At 44.3% G+C, this 17,826-nt stretch overlaps 1 protein-coding gene across 2 annotated transcripts in view; it reads right to left on the minus strand.

The window, feature by feature from the left end:
* C1QTNF12 (C1q and TNF related 12) overlaps positions 1–14,229 on the minus strand; it is a 41,602-nt gene extending 27,373 nt beyond the window's left edge. For both annotated transcript variants that reach the window (XM_038376801.2, XM_038376800.2), the window contains exon 1: positions 12,016–14,229. In XM_038376801.2, coding sequence (XP_038232729.1) covers positions 12,016–12,186 — 171 coding nt within the window. In that variant the 5' untranslated portion in view covers positions 12,187–14,229. The remainder of the gene's footprint in view (positions 1–12,015) is intronic.
* Between the last annotated feature and the right edge of the window lie 3,597 nt (positions 14,230–17,826).

The following is a 17,826-nucleotide window of genomic DNA, read 5'->3' on the forward strand; positions in this document are numbered from 1 at the left end:
ATTTTTTGAGCTGTCCAATCCCCCGTCAAGAACAACTGGACGTTGACTTTCGAGGTCCCAATCCGTATCCATATCAGTCTGGCAAATTTCCATCACAGCGAGGAGAAGAAAATACAAGTCCATCTCGAGCCCCAGTATTCTCAGCCCCCATCAGAGCAAACTGACAGCCCAGAGATTAATGAGTCATGCCTTGGAATTTAGACTTGTTAATGAAAGAGCTGAAGAGAGGAAATACTGGAAAGAATGCATCAAATCTGAAAAAAGTGTCTATTGTTGATCCTGGGAATTCATCCAAGAAGCGAGTGGTTTTGTGCTTTGCTTCCCCCTCCCGAATAGGTGGAAGTCAGGGTGTGGACCAGGAAACCAGTAAAACACAGCAGTGAATTTAAAAGATATTAGACAGGACTCCTAGACCACTAAGAGTCCATTTGAGTCTGAAACAAGTAAATAGCGATTTATCTAGTAGCAGATCGGACAACATAATGGAGAGTGGGAAAGGGACAAAGTGGGAATAAGGGGGAGAGGAAAGGAGAAGTCTCTCAATGTTTCAGAGTTAAAATCTTCCATTCAGGAAATGTTGCTTAGGGCAGGTCTACGCTAGAAATTTACATGGGCGGAATTGCACCGATGCAGGTGCGCCACTGTATTTGTCTGGTGAAGACGCTCTAAGCTGATGGGAGACAACTCTCCCATTGGCTTAATAACTCCACCTCCATCAGAGGCAGTCGCTGGGAAAAGCTCTCCCACCAACACATCATTGTCTACACAGGTGCGTAGGTCAGTATATTATTGATCATTCACACCCCTGAGCAATGTAGTTATACTGAAGTAATTTTGTAGTGTAGACCAGGGCTCAGTCTATGTCTGCTAAGCATTGTGTATGTTTGCAATGCTATATGGAGGGGCGGTACTGATCAGACATGCCAGCTTTACCCAGGGTAAATTGATATGGGTGCTTCAATATCTGCAGTGTTCTTGCTCTTGTTTGACATTGGCAAAACATCCAGGTTTGCTCACTGCTCCATCTCATTTAGCTGCCTAAAACCCGACGAAGAGCTCTGTGGAGCTCGAAACCTTGTCTCTTTCACTAACAGATGTTGGTGCAATAAAAGATATTACCTCACCCTCCTTGTCTAACACAACAAGCCCTTTCTGGAGTACTACCCCTGTGCATTATTTAATAAGACTGATATAACCGTCTTACATGTACAGATTGTTTTCACCCTGAAGAATCCAAAAACACGTTGCCAAGGATGCAGCCACCTCTGAGGTGGACAGTATTAGATAACTGGAATATAGCACAGTGCACAACAGCAGTAGAAGAAGGAAGCAGGGCCTGGAAATTTTTGACTAAAGACATCAGGGCAAAAACCTATCTTTATGTCCACCCTGAGAGAAGACCACTTTTTGTAAGGTCTCATCTGAAAGACCCCTGGAAAGTAAACTATCTGGAACTCAATTCATCTCCTTCTGAAGGATGACAGGTTGAGTCGAGTCTGATGGAACTCCATCTTGTGGTTATTAAGAATGTTGTTTCAAAGCTGATGCATATCCAGAAAGCTATTCCCCCCAGGCATGAATCCTGGCACCCGGGTACATCCATCCATTGATCAGAGAGATGTCACCACCATTCTTTTTATTTCAACATCATGAGTCAATAGAATATTTACAAGCTGCTAGACAGCAATCAATCAGAAAGTAACAAATGTTTTGTGGAATTGAGGGGGGAGGGCAGTGTCTCAGAAAACCTTGGCACCAAATCCATGTTTCTATCTACTCAACAAATGCTTGCAGGTGATTTTCTGTTGGGGCATGATCCACAGACAGAATTCACTCCCACAGAATTGCTCTATTCCGGCAGCACACCTTCCCTCCAGGTAGACACTTGTAAAATGCTGGTGTCTGTACTGTAAGCCAAAGTGTGGGCATCCTGCATCATTTTTCCATATTGTTCATGCATTCCACTGTCATCAAGTAATTAGTATCAGAGTCACGGCTGCCAGGTACACTCCCCCATGTACTCAGGTTTAGCAGACATCTTTGAAATGAGGGCAGGACTAACTATTCATAAGAACTTGTTTATTCAGTGAACTTCGTCTTCCACTTTGTTCGCAAATTATATATGGGCAGACTCTGATTTTTCAACCTGGCTTGCAGTTCAGTTGCATGCTGTAATTTAGCCTATCAGCTCCTAGCAAACTGTTCATTCCAGCTACACCTTCGACTATTTGCTATCATGCCCGGAATTTTCAAAGAAGCCTAAGGGATTTAGGCACCAATATGCCACTGAAAGTAAATGGGAGCTGGGTACCTACATTGCCTAGCCCCTTTTGAAACAGGAGGAAGGAAATCAAAGAGGCCCTGTGAAAACTTCTGGTCCATATCTTTTCACCAAGAATAAGGATCTCGTCTAAGAACAGGGACAAAGGTTGTTTCTGAACTTCATGGTATGGAAGGGGGTTCAGATCTGAGATTCCAATTCAAGCCCATCTCAGACACTGAGTGGATGCAGCATCTCTGTATCTTACACTAGGTCAGTCGTGCCCCGCTGTTGTTTGTTTATTAATTTTCTGGAGGTTAAAGTCTCCCTATGAAAGGGCTGGCAAGCGTCTGCCTAACATTTGGCCAAGGGAAACTGGTGCCTTTCTTCCCCCAGGGAGTGGGATTTGTGGGTCTGTGGTGCAGCTCATGCAGCAGAAGGAAATGGCCTATTAATAAAAGTGCCTGGCTCAGGTGGTGCGATATATTCCCTCAAGCCCTCATCAGAACAAAACAAGAACGCGACTGGATTCCAGCGGAAAGGAAGGCAGGATTATTTGGCCTCTGGTGGAACGGGCTGGCTCATGTGGAAGAAGCTCAACAGTGTCACCTCTAGGCTGGATCCTTAGGGATCAGAATACACTGGGCCACGTATGGGCTAGCAAATAAGGGCCTGACCCAAGGATGTCCATTGACTTCACTGGACTGCAGGTCAGATGCAAAGCCTTCTCCCTGCTGCTTAAATAATCAGCAGACAGGCAGATGGTCCTGGGCTGACCCATCCATTTACAGTGAAGATGGATGACTGTCTTCAGCCTTCCATGTGCTGAACGGAAGTCAGCCAGAAAGCAGATACCCCACTGGAAAAAGAGCCCAGATGGCACATCCCAGCGAAAGAAATGACAAAAAAATCCTCCTGAAGTAAAAAACCATCGCTCCAGCAGCTTCCTTGAATTACAAATCCCTCTGCAAGGCAGCCGTGGCACTCCCCAATTTCTCCAGCGCAAGGCTGATTGACGGTTAAAATGAATGTTCCATCCTTGTGGTATTATTATTTAATTACTATGGCATGCATGAGCAATCCTCGGAATAAGCATGCAAGCCTCTTTATTTTTCTTGGCAGAGGCAGGCTCCAGCAGCCAGAAAGAGCTTGCAGCCAACTCAGGTATTGCCCGGGACTGAGAGCGCTCTCTCTCGAAATCCAGGCAAAGCAAAGGCTGCTGCAGGAGATGGGCCCTGCATCACGGTTTGCTGTTTATAGGCCCAAAGCTGCCCCGCTGGAGGCGGTGGAAGATTTCTTATTGACTTGGATGAAAATCAGGTCCTAGGGGCCTGATCCAAAAGGCCCATTGAAGTGTTTAGTGGACTTTGGATCAGACCTTTTAACATTACTTTGCAACCCAGATACAAAAAAGTGTTTCTGCTAGTGCATGAGAACCAGACTGTGAAACAGACAAGAAACTAAAGCTCCTAAGGTGCCACAAGTACTCCTTTTCTTTTTAAAGCTCCATCGTGTCCCTCATGCTAGATAAGAAACAGATTGGACTGTAATTGGGTGATCGGACAGACGCTCTGATACCCTCTGGCTCTCTACCCCCAGGGCTGACTAATACAACCTGTGTAGCCCACTGTCACCACCCAGGCCTTAAGTTCTGGCCTGGCCTCACCCATCATGGAATGAACTGTCAATAGCACTGCAGGTTGAATCACAGAGTGATAGAAATGTAGGACTGAAAGAGACCTCAAAGCGGCAAAGTTTGTATCCTGAGCAAGATATGAACTTCCCGGAAGTTAAAGTGCATTTGGGATCTGGTTGGTTGATGCAACTCTATTGGAAACCAAAATGAAACCAACTAGTTTCGGCATCTGTACTGAGTGAGTGAAATGAAAAAAATAAACAAACTACTTTACACGGTAGACAAGTCAACATTAAATACATTCCTACTCTTTTAATAACTTCACGTATCATTAGTAACACAGGAAAGGATCGTGAGGGGAGGGAGAGACAATGTTTGTACAGTGGCAGTGCCCCTTTACCTTTGAACAGGCTAATGAACTTGTCTCCCACCAGGAATCACATTGGCCATGATTCTCCACTCCTTTGTCCCCCTCTTCGCTACAGTCAAGCGTTTTCTTCAATGAAGAACCACAGTATCTATGGTTTGTGTCACTCTTGTGGTAAACTGAAGTTAACATTCTTGGTTTAGGAAAACAAGCCCTGCTCTCTTAATAAATTAACTAACCTTTGACTAGCCACAAATTGGGCCTGATCCTGCTATTGATGACACCAGTTTTACAGTAGTGTGAAGCCCCTGGACATCAGTTACTCCTGATTTACACTAGCAAGAGTGCAATCAGGCCCATTGTACGATTAGTAACAAATGACTTACCCCAGTAAAGTATTTTGTTTGAAACTAGTTAAAAATGACATATTGCTGTTTTTTAGCATGACAAATCCCATGGCAGCTACTAATAACTCATGGTTACACACACTCTTGGTTATTAACAAGACGTAAAACCAAGGACCTGACCACATGTGGTTTTGAAGGATCTCATGAGAATTTTCACTACAGCAGAGGTGCTAAGCTCAGTCTCCTAGCCAAATCCCACCTGGAATTCCTCTCTAAAATGGCCCTCTGCTTTTAACTGGAGGAATTCTTCTTCATTCCCCTGCTCCAACCCTGTTGTTTCACTCAGAAAGTTGCCTTAATCCACTTTGAGGGCATGCACCTGTCACCATTACTCCCACAAGGAATCCCATTGAAGTCAGTAGGCCTACTTGCAGGAGTAAGTGCTACTCTGGGTGAACAAAGGTGGCAGAGTTGGACTAGGAGCTAGCTGTATTGAAGTGGCAGGTTAAGTGATCCCTGAACTTACAGGCAGAGCACAGGTTGGGAAAGGCACTACAGAAAAGGAAGAATTAGACAGTTTAGACAGAGCCGTACTACACTGTGCTCATAGGATTCCAACTCCTGAAGAGAAATCCAAGTGAGGTCCTTTGGGAAATAAATATTAGTTCAAGAAAATCTTGCAAGCTGCTTGCAGACCAAAAGACCAAGTAAGTCCAACTATTTCGTTGCTCTGAATTACTTGCTGAGGGCTGGGCTTTGCTGGTAACACCATTCTAAGTCGACCTCAAATGGGTGATGAACAGCACATACCCTCTTCTCTGTCACAGCTCCCAGCACAGTGGGTCAGGCATGGACAGTAACGACACAGGGTATCAAACACCAATCCTCTAGCCTGAGTGGGTTCTACCCATCTCTGACAGACAGCTTTGGTTATACCCATAGAGCTAGTCATGCCAATAAAGTCTCCTTGAATTGAATTTGAATTGAGTGCACAATCTCCCAAATGAGGCAAACATGCACATCTCACGACCAGAGGTGGTATGTGTTTTGTGCTACTCCAGCGGACTGGCTAAATGGAAAGACTCTTGGGTTTTGGTCAGGATTCACACAGAAAGGAAAAAGTGGCATAGAAGTAGTTCGGGGGGGGGAGAGGGGGAGAAAGGAGATTAAATGAGTAAGCCCAGGTAGACCAAGTCCTAGTTATTTTTCAGGAATGGGTGAATCTGTTCAGCTAAGACAAGAACTGAACCAAACCTTCAACCTGAAACGTTACAAAAATTTTTTGCTCAGTCTAGCGCTGGAAATCCCAAGTTCAGATCCTGCTAGTAGCCCCATGATGTCAGTTGCTACATTTGCTTTTGCTGGCTGCTGTGAAAGCCTGATCTGGGTTCTGCCATGGATTCTTTTCTTCAAGTGGATCAAAATGAGGCTCCAGTAGCTAACAGTGTCCGTGGGAAGGATCAAGGTCTAGTTTCTCACTGGACCTAGCGCCTGTAGCAAACGTGCCTTTACATTGTTCACGAACCAGTTGGTTCACTGGTCATTCAGAGGTGGGGGAAGGAGGGAAGATTGACCCATTGCACACAAACTCCTCAAACCTTTGAAATTCCCATCTGTGTGAATTCTATTAATTTGCCATGGACAAATTAAGCTCCAAAGACAACTTGAAAGCTGAGCAGAGTAACATAGCTGCCCTTCAGTTTAATCTGCCTGTTCACCTTAGGCTGCAGCCAGTTCCGATTCCTATGGCTGATGGAAGAATACAAACTCAGTTAGCTCCAACCTTTTCCCACTCTTGGCTTCCCAAACATCCTTTAAGGGGTGCTGAGTGCAAGGATAATTAGCTTTCTGCCTGCAGCCCTGATTTTATCAGGTCTCACAAGATAAGCAGGTTCACGCCTAGACGCTACCTCATTGCGGGACTGCCAAGGAAAGACCAAAGTGGTGAAGAAAGTGGTGTTGCTGGTGTTGAATGAGTGCCCCAAAATAGCACTCAGGGGAGATGCAAAACCGGGTACCTCCTACACACTTCATGACTATTAAAAGATACATGGACACTTCTGGCACCAACTCCAACCAGGGTAAAATTCTGCTTACCTCAAATTCTCCCCACAATTTCAGTGGGATACACAATATTCTCCTCATTCTACACTGCTGCTGTTGAACAGTGGAGGTGTTCAACCCCAGAGGTGGCTGCATCACAGTGATGAGCAGAATGTGACTCCTGCATGGGCCAAATCTGTAAAATGCTCCCATTTGAAAGGCCCTATTAGAAATGACCCTTTCCTAGTCAGCTTGCTTCATGCATTCCCAGGGCACGCAGGGCAGCACTTTAGCCAGATGCCAGTGAAGGCAAAAAGATGATGACCGAGTGAGCACTAACCTCTGTCAGGTAACATGCAGTCCAATGTCATCATTATTCATGTGTTGTGTGTGAAAATAATCTAGTCTGCTTTTAGTATAATCTGTTACTCTTCAGGTGGTCAGAGTAGGCACAAATTAGCTCACAAAAGGCTTCCCTTGCACCCAATGCAATTGCCCAGGGAGATTTTTAAAACCATCAAACAGGATAACACAGCTAGGGAGAAAGAAAAGGAGTACCTGTGGCACCTTAGAGACTAACAAATTTATTAGAGCATAAGCATCCGATGAAGTGAGCTGTAGCTCACGAAAGCTTATGCTCTAATAAATTTGTTAGTCTCTAAGGTGCCACGGGTACTCCTTTTCTTTTTGCGAATACAGACTAACACGGCTGCTACTCTGACAGCTAGGGAGGAGGTTGTGGTTTCAAGCCCAGTCATAACGAGTGCTGCAATAGAACTACAATTCTTGTTTCCAGCAGTTGAATCTAAGTACAGACCAGCTCTGTTCAGGTATTTTTTAAAAAACCTTTTACGATAGATCCTGCCTAGAATAAAGGATTTAATAACTGATTCCTTCGGGGTTGAGGAGCGGCGGAAACATAGCTCAGTTACTTGCTCTAATGTAAAGCCATTATCTTGGGACAGGAGTTAGGAGAGGGGCACTAAAGTAATAGGATAAAAAGCATTAACTTCCCCTGGCAGCCAGTTCAGATCCATCCCAGAGCAGCACTGGTCAACAGCTACCACATGATGGCTGTTTTGGCATTGCCAGGCTATCTTCCCATCAGACAAGTGACTATTCCTGAACCCCTCCATTGTTGGATGTGGGTGGATCAACAATAGGGATTGAACCTAGGGCCTCTTCTGGCTGAGCTGAAAGAGCCAGTTTTGTGAGCCAAAGCTCCTCGACCTCAGGCCCAGCCTTCCCTAAAAGGGGACAGAGCACCATACTGAGTGGGTGTGGATACCACTGGCAAGCTCAGCAGTGAAGCTAAGGACTGAATGGGCTGTGGAGACAGAATTCCCCTTTTTGTTCCTGGAGGTGGTCCCTGCACATCAGGGTGAGGGAGCCTTGCACTGCCTTTAGAAAGGAGGGTATAAGCCTGGCTGGTGGATGACGTGGGGGTGGACGAAGCACCAAGCCAAACTGAAACGGGACTGCCTCGCAGACAAGTTTCCCTGACCATCTCTATCAATTTATCATGTCCTTGGCTTGGAAAGTCCATCCTTGGGCTAAAGACAAGAGCTCTTTGCATGTGCTTAGCAAGACAAATCACTTTAAAAATGACCCAGCGGGGCGGAGGGGATGGGATTTTGCCCTTTTTAACATATATAACAGGTTTCAGAGTAGCAGCCGTGTTAGTCTGTATTCGCAAAAAAGAAAAGGAGGACTTGTGGCACCTTAGAGACTAACGAATTTATTTGAGCATAAGCTTTCGTGAGCTACAGCTCACTTCATCGAATGCATCCGATGAAGTGAGCTGTAGCTCACAAAAGCTTGTGCTCAAATAAATTTGTTAGTCTCTAAGGTGCCACAAGTACTCCTTTTCTTTTTAACATGTATAGCATTTCTGCCTTAGGAATATCAGGAGTATCAAGTGCTCCACTTCCCAGATTTATTTAGAGGTCTCCCGGGATGATTCCAGAGAGCTGTGTATGTTCAGAGGCCATGTATGTTCAGGGGCTTTCTCAGCCTCTAATTGAAAAGGCCGGGGTGTGGTCTCACCACAAAGATGGGCCTCCCAGATATCTACTTAAACACATGAAAACAAACACTTGAGTTCTAAGCACCCTAAATAAAAATCACTTCTCTCAGCTAATCAGATTTCACTTCCTTGAGCCTTCTCCAGGTGATCACAAAGTCTTCAAGGGTAAACAAGATCTTAATTTGTATGGTAAAAGACCGCTGCAACAAAAACAAACGGTTTAAGCCTTTTTTATGCACAATACCAAAAGGGAAAAAGCACACTGCCAGATTTTTTTTTTCTTTTCTTTGGCAGGTCATCTTTACCAAATGAGACTCCTCCGAGGTAATATCTTCAAATCCTAGTGATGGCCAGAGAGGCTAATTCAGTCTTCATGGAAAAGCAGCTTCCAGCAAGTGATCAAGCTAAATGAGTGAGATCTGGAAGCTTTGATTTCTGACACCCCACCCCTGGAGGTAGGGATATCATCATCCAGCATATGAGAAGGGATACTTCCGAAGTGGGTTTTAATATGTTGAGTTCTAAACAATACAGACAAACCTTTACATGCTGCTTGATCTCTACACTCAATTAGCTAAGGAGAATAATTGTCTCTTCAAACCATGCCAGTTACCATTCACCGTAAGATATGAATTACAAGTACAAACCTCTAATTTCTGGCTACTCATCTCTCTCATCACATATATTATTTATAGGGTATTTAAACAGTTGTCTTTCAACAGTCAATCACTTTGAATTGAAAGGAAGAACCAGGGGCCTGTTACTTCATCCTGACATTTTCTGCTGAGTGGGTGCTGGGATCCTCATTTCCATGGATAAGGGGAAAGTATACTTCTGCAAATTCTCCATAAAAAGTGAACTTCTACTGTGACCAAACACTTAGACAGCACCAGATTTTAAAGGCAGATTTAAACAAAAGCTTTGGCAATTTAACCATGCTGTAAAATATTATTTTCAACTAATGGATGCTTAGTCTTAATTGCATTGAGCTGCCTGTGCATAGAGATAGGCAGCTTAGTACAATTGCATCTAATACAGTCTGTATTAAAACATGCATCATATATCTCATGCAGCAAGCTGTGCACTGGTTGGCTAGAGCCTTCCTCTCCAGAGGTGAAGATACTCATTTCAATGGCACTGCACACACCGTGCACCTGTAAAGCATTTTGTGATCTCGAGATCAGGTATGAAACCTCTAGACTCCTTGGGCCCACCGATTCAAAGCCTGAGGGTCAGCTTCAGAAGGAGATATGTGAAGTTCAAGCTGTTTATTGTGTGGGGTCTTTCAGATGAGACCTTAAAAACTCAGCTCCTGCATGGTCCTGTGGCAATTTACTTAATTGCTTGCCCTGGTGTCCTTGATCAAAGCGTTGCTTGTTATAGATGGCAGTTGACATTCACCCCAGAGGTGGCTGCAGCTCAGTGGTGCTCTGTGTTTATAGTTTGTCTAAAACCCCTTGGCTCGTAAGGTGCTATATAAATGTAAATACAATACATACTCAGCCACAGTCTGGATATATTTTGAAACAATCCTTAACTAGTAACTGAGACTTCTTCACCTTATAAGAGCTCTCCATATGAGAGGTTCAAGTTGCAAACTTTGGATCTGAATATCAAACAAGGTCAGGAGTGTTTGAATATAGTTTTGGCACTATCTTTATTTCAGAGAAGCTGTCTTCACTGCACCACCAACCTGTTATAGCAGCCAAAAGGTTTGCCATAGAAGAAGCAGCAAGGTAGTTCAACTTGAGAAGCTGCAGCTTCTAAACAATTAGAGAGAGAGAGAGAGAGAAAGAGAGAGAGAGAGAGAGAGAGAGAGTGTGCGTGTGTTGCCTTGAAACAGCTACACTACTTCTAGCAATAATGCCTACATTGCTATATCAATTTCAACCCGGACTAGATTTTGTTTAAGTTTGAAAGCAAGACACACGCTGCTAACGGTCTGATAAATTACTCAGCAGGCCAAATTCATTCCTGAATGGACAGCTGCGGAGTTACATCAGGATGAATTTGGGCCAGCGTGCAGAAAGAGGAGGACACATTTAAAGAGGTGACTGGGAGAAGGGACTGAGATCAGGAGCATGAGCCCGCCAAGAATTAACCCAGTCTGCAATGACAAAGTCTGCAATAAGCAGTGCAAGGTTAACGGAAGAAATACAGCCTATATTCCCCTAATGATCACTTAGGAGCAGCCACCAGCTTTTTAATATAGAAGACAGTTTCCCAGACTTGCCCAACCTTAACCAATTATTCTCACAATGGCTTTGAATGGGATATTTAGAATGTCAGCCTGATTGTTCTAATGCACCCTCCCAGCCATCCTCCAGTTTTTGACAGGTTTGTTCCTCCATTGCTATAGTGACTGCCGCCCCTAATGGTCGTGATCAAAGAAGTCACATTTTAGAGGTCATCTACATTTGAAACAAGGGACATTTTTGTGTGTGTCAGAGAGAAAGGGACTGCGTGATGGAGGAGGTTACTCCCTTCTTTCTCACTGCTGCAGTTCCCTTTCATTCTGTCTTGCTCCTAATCCCAGGACCTGCTTTTAATTCCACCCCCCACCCCATCACTCAATGCGAATTCTCAGTGGCTGTATCTTAAAGGGTTTCTGGGATCCCTGAACAATTGACCTGCAAATTTTTGCAGCCTTCAGATGGGATTGATTCTCACTGACACTTACTGGAAAGGGTCTACTCTGCAGAACTGGTTCGCTTGCTATGCCTGGTAATACAGCATTAGCAGGCATTAATGTACTAGACATAGTCTATGCTGATCTTTCACACAAGGATCCTACTATATACATCTGCCTTCATGCATTATTACTACAGTCTCAAATCCTTCCCAACACACACAGCTATTCGATATCTCCTGACAGAGATTGTCTAGCTACACTAGGACTTTTCTGACCTGTAGATCCCAATGCGTGCAGTTTCCCTGGTGGAAGCTGTAGTGCAGACAGTGCTCAGACATACTCAGGTGCTCAGACCACTGTCATCTAAGTCTGCTTTAGCATCGAAAAGTGTGTGTGCGTGCACACTAATGATATTGGAATGTTAGTATCAGGATGGCCAATTGACTCGGGGCTACCTGGATTATACCCTTGGAAACTAACAGCTGTTTTTGAGCAAGGATAATTTGTATACTTAAAATAAACTTCCAGCAAACCAGGTGCCTTAATAAATGATCAGATACTACCAGGATGGGCATACTAGTAATGCAAGTAAATAAAAAGACTGTTAAAAGACTGGTTGGATCAATGAAAAAATAATCCAACCACACATTACATCCAGAAACTACTCAGTGCATTGACTACACATGGGTTACTTTAATACATACCTTGGGATGCCCATGCAGTTCTTCACTGTTGGACAGGGTCGCATTGAAGGGCTCAGTATACTGATTGGGCTCTTTCATCTTCTTTCTCTCTTTCTTTGCTGCCATCACTCTAAAGAGAGAGAGCTGTTGGCACAGTAAAGTTGCCACAAGTAGCCAGATCCAGCCCCTCATTTTGGCTTTTTCTTAGAAGGGGGTGTTGAGTTGAGGCTCAATACTCTCCAGGGGCAAAACAAAATAATAAATACAGATGGCTCTTTTCTTTCTCTTTCTTTATTGAAGTTACTGCTGTTGAAGATGATCCACTCTGGTAGATGATGTCAAATCAGCACGCGCCAACGCGCTTGTCTCTGGAGAGATCCTCTGTTCAAGTTGGATACATTGAACCGACATTGATCTATTTGTTTGCAGATTCTGATCCACAGCTGCAGTTTGATCAGGCAAAGGGGGGAAGAGGGAAGTCAGTCTGCTCAGCCCCGCAGAGCTTTCATAAATAGAAACTGTCGTGGAGATTTCCCCCCAACTCTTGCCTTAAAAATTTTACCCCACCCCCACCAAGTCTTCAGATCTCAATTAAAATTCACTCAACTATGAAACCTAGAAAGTCAAATGGCTCAGGGCAACTGTAGCTCAGGCCAGAGCTGACAGCACATAAGCCCAGGAGGGGGGTTGTGGGTTTGTTCCTTTTCAATGGGAGATTTCACCTTCTGTCATTTAAACCCTTATGCACCATTCAAAGGGTGCCTCAATGGGGTCCGCCCATCCTCAGCTTAGTTGTGGGACCCCTTCCTTAATGACCAGCCCCCATCGGTTCTCTCTTCTTTCATCAATGCTGGACAACGAAAACCCAAAGCTGCTACAATCGCTCTTCTTCTGGAGAAGCAGAACGTGTCAGAATCCAACCAAGGGCTCAGTCCTCTAGGGAGAGAATTGCTCTCTCGCATGCATCAAGAGTTAAAATTGGGAGAGACAAGGAATCCGAGATACCTAGATCTATTAGGAGCAGACAAACTTGTCCCAAGCCAAACCCTGTCTGGCTTTGTCTTTCCTTGGCTTTAATAAGAGGACGAGCAATCAGTTCCAGTGTTGTAAACAGCTGTCAGGATGTGGAGTCTTGTGTCTCCCATCCTAGCTCCTTTCCACCCCATGCAAGATTTCAGGTACCTCTCTCTCTAAGTTTCGATCATCTCTGATTTCTCTCCGTGCTCCTTTTTCCAGCTGCAAATTGGCAAAGCCCTCCTCAGCCTTTGCTCTACCTCAGCAAATAAGTACTTCTTTCCTGAGTGTTTCCATCAACTTGAAGAAAAAAAAGAAAAAAAAGGGGCGGGATCACATTCTAATGAGCTGTCAAGCCTATTCTCTTCACATTCCTATTAGAGACGCCCTGTAAGTGGACCTGGCCCTTGTGCCAGGGAGATTTAAATCAGCACCCTCCACCACACTCCCCTTCATTATCTCAGAAAAATCGCAAAACTGCCCCTGGGAATGTGGCAGCATTAGAAGTATGTGGCTTGGAATTGAACTCAGTATCACAACAGACACACATCCTGATGTCAGGCCTCCTCTTTTCCTCTCGATTCAACTTCGCTTCATGCAAACGTTTTTCTCCAGACCCCCTCAGATTCACTGTGCCTTTAAATAAAGGCCGTGTCGTCATTCCCCATTGCCTTCCTGAAGAAGATCTTGAAGCACTTGGCGTAGGTGTGTGGGCACGTTCTGTTAACCAATGCCGTGCGAGCTAGGGAATAATACCCCCCCCCTTTTTTTTTTTTTTTTAAAAAACACAAATAGGGAAACTGAGGGACTGACCAGTGAAGTGGCACAAAGTTGCCCAGCAAGGCAGTGGCAGAGCTAAGAATAAAATTCAAGATGCCCTGACTCCCAGGCCTCTGCTCTATCCACTAGAGTACAAGGCACTTCCATTTTCCTGAGTATGACTCCTTTTCATGACTGAGATTATCCTCCAAGTAATATGACTTAGCACTTGCACAGCACATTTAAGCACAGATCTTAAAGAGCTTTACAAAGGTTGGCCAGGATCCTTACTCACCACTTTGCAGATGGGGAAACTGAGGCATAGAGCATCAAAACAACGTTCTCCTCCCCACCCACCCACCCACAAATCAGACAGTGAGTCAGTGCCAGAGCTGGGAGCACAAACCCAGATCTTTGAAACACAGAGATAGAGAAGCTAAACAGTTAACAACCTATCACCTCCCCCCCCCAACTCACATTCCATCAAAACTATGTGGCAGTCTTATTTGTTAATAATATTTAACTTTCTTTGGCGCCTTCTCATACTTAAGCCCCATTTTCAGGTTAGTTGTAGACAAGCCATGAATTTGTAAAAGTGCACTTGATGACACATTAATAGGACAATCTGTCATATTGCAGCTAAACAGCCCTGACAGATCCACACACCATGGCAAGAAATGACATTCTCGAGGCTGGAGTGGGGCGATTTCTTTTTTAGTCTACTGGTGCAGGCTGTACTGGCCTGCATACAGTGTCCCCTTTCTCATCCCTAGTGCCACATGCTGAGGGCACCCTATGCTCATGGGAAATCCGCTAGGGGCTTGGAGAAGGAATCCTACCCTCCCACCCCAAATCATTAGCAGATCCTACTAATCGCCTATGTGCCCTTCTCCACAATAGGCTGACCAACCCCCAACCAACTTCTCTTGCTGCTGCAGAGACACAAGCAGCCTGCCCCACTCAGTATAAGAGTACCCCAGCAGCTCCAAGGCATGAACCTTGCGCACCCATGCAGACATAGGACTGCGTCCACACAAAGCAATACCAGGCCACCCACCCAAACAGAACTGCTTTGCAAATCGCAGCACCTTCCAGCCAAGGATCTCAAAGCACTTGAAAACACAAAGTCTCATACCCACGAGGTAGGCAGCATTATACCAGTGTTACACTGGGGGAAACTCACATGCAAGAGTGAAGGGAGCCATGCACTGGTACATAGAGAGTGAATGGCAGAGTCAGGAATAGAAGCCAGGAGCCCTGGCTCCCAGTCCCCAGCCATTATCTACGGGATTTCTAACAGTGAGGATTTGGAGCAAGCCGCATTAGCTTCTCAAATGTTGGGGAACTTAGAAATAGCGGAGCTAAACATAGCTAGGAAGCAACAAGCTAAGAACGTGTATTGTCAGATGTGTGTTACTGAATATTAAAGCCACGCAAACTAGTTGAGAGGGAGAATTTTTCTCAGCTTTATCCCCTTCGGAAATTGTACAGTCATGTGCTCTGGTCACCACACCACACCCCCTGCCTGACTCTCATGAATCTTTACCTCTGTGATTCACCTTTACTTCCAAAGTAACTTTATCTTGCCAACAGTGACAGGGTGGCAATTTCCAAATCTCAAAAGATAAGAAATTTGGAAACCCCCAGGCACTGTTTGCTCCAGATATGGTCAATGGAGCCTAGACCCTAGGCCTGGGTGCTAATGATCCTGTTTTGCTATATGCAATATGCTAATGCGTTAGTGGGCCCCATACATACACTTCTGCAGGTGCCAGGTTACACTGTTGCTGCATGGACTATATAGATCTAGAGGATAACAACTTGGATCAGTCCTGAAAGCTGAGGTCTTTGGCTTACCGATGCCCATATCCCATTGTTTAAACCCAGTCACAATTTGGGTGCTTAACACAAACAGCTTCACAGTCCTAGGTCAAAGGTTTCAGAGCAGCAGCCGGGTTAGTCTGTATCCGCAAAAAGAACAGGAGGACTTGTGGCATTTTAAAGAGACTGACAAATTTATCTGAGCATAAGCGTTCGTGAGCTACAGCTCACTTCAGCGGATGTTCCACCGAATGCATCCGATGAAGTGAGCTATAGCTCACGAAAGCTTATGCTCAAATAAATTTGTCAGTCTCTAAGGTGCCACACGGACTCCTGTTCTAGGTCAAAGGGTTATAGAAAGTCTGAAACAAACAGCAGCTTCAAAAAAAGGTCAAGGGTTTGGGTTGCTACAATCACCTTTCATAACATACTTTAGCATGACAGAAGAGGCCACATTCAATATTTCGGGAAGTCTCCTTCCATGGATCCCTTGTACTCTTCTAATGTAAACACCCTTATATTCTCCACCCATCTGGTTCCAGATCTCGTTTAGAAAGACCTAGATGGTGTTACAGTGCCACCTGGTGACTAAGCACCACAATTCAAAAGGCACATCTAAGCCAAGACTCGATCTTATGATATTTGGCATTACTCTCGAGTTTCTCTTTTCATTCCGTTCCCTTAAAACATGATCAGGAATGTAGCATGGGGAAAAGGACTTAGAGAATCTCAGTGAAGGGCTCCGTGTTTTTATTTTATTACTAATTTTGAAGACAACGAAATCAGATAGGATGTTTTTAAAGGTTATAGGAGCAATAGGGAAAGGTGCTTTTGTTTGTTCCTAAGTAACTTTAAATACAAGTGATTTAAATTAAAAAAATAAACGGACCATTGGCAAGCAATTAATGAATAGCATAGTCTGATGGCTTTTATTATCTTGCAAGAATGAGAAATTGCCAAATTCTTTCTATTTCAAAGCTACTGTAAGATCAAGAGAAATTCTCAATTATTTTACAGCATACATCCTAAATACATAATTACACAACAGGTCAGAATGGTTCATTATGGAAATGGAACAAATGGGTGGGGGGGAATATTTAGGGCCCAGTCCAACTCCCACTGAGTCTTTCCATCTTCACTGGACCATTAACCAGACTGGAACAATCCTGTAACATGAGGGGAGAGGGTTAAAAACCCTGTGTAAACATTTACTCATTAAACCAGAATAGCATCAAAAGATCTGTTCCCATCTCCTGGAGTATTACACATTAAAAAAAAAATTACCTAAGCAGACATTTCTCTGATAAATGGGAACAGTTTCAGCATCTGGTGAATGTTATTTTTATGATTTATGGCTTTTTTAAAAATTCTGGGCTTTTGATGGGAGCATACACAACCTACAAACAAGGAACTTAGAGTGAGGCACACTTTTCCTTCCCTACCAGTTCCTTTGCTGTTGTTTGGTTCCATAGATGCCAACAGGTGAAAGCTATTAGCAGGGATCATTGGAATGTAGACGATGGACACACTTTTAGCCCCTCTGAAATGCAATGAAGTAGATGGATATTCCAGTGCGACTGCAGGAAACCATTATGTCTTTCTTAAAATTGAGACTGTCCTTACCAAACAGAAACAGTTCTTGGTATCTGCAGCTTCCTTATCCTAACGGTTTTCTTCCTCTCTGCGGCAGGCAGGCAGGCAGGCGATCAATTTCTCACATCCTCTACTTCCTCTCTCTGACCTTCTGCAACTGAAACTTGCCATGTTAGGTTCTAGTTGTGTGTCACCAATGCCCCCTACTGGCTAGATTCACATCTAAGCATTCATACAGCTGCAGCAAAAGGAAAATCATTCCCCACATTTGTGGCAAGGAGGGGTAGTTTTGAAGAATGACATGAGGGGTTATCCTCCCACAAGACCCAAAATTCTGGGAGGCTACAGCAAGTGATATAGTTATGACTATAAAGAAAAGCAGTACTTGTGGCACCTTAGAGACTAACAAATTTTAAAAAATTCCACTCTATACGGCTAAATTCAGTGCCTTGCATGGAATTTTTTACTGCTACTCTGAAACCTGTCAGTTATGACTACGTATTTCACCTCAGAAGCAGGCCTTATGTTTGGGCCCTGGCTATTGGACTCAATGACTCGGATGCATTAATTTATCTATTTAATTCACAAGTACTGGCAGGCTCTGGATCCTTTGTTGAGGGCAGCTGAGATGATGGGTGCTTCTGT

This window comes from Dermochelys coriacea, chromosome 18 (assembly GCF_009764565.3).
Source record: "Dermochelys coriacea isolate rDerCor1 chromosome 18, rDerCor1.pri.v4, whole genome shotgun sequence".
Classification (NCBI taxonomy): Eukaryota; Metazoa; Chordata; order Testudines; family Dermochelyidae; genus Dermochelys; species Dermochelys coriacea.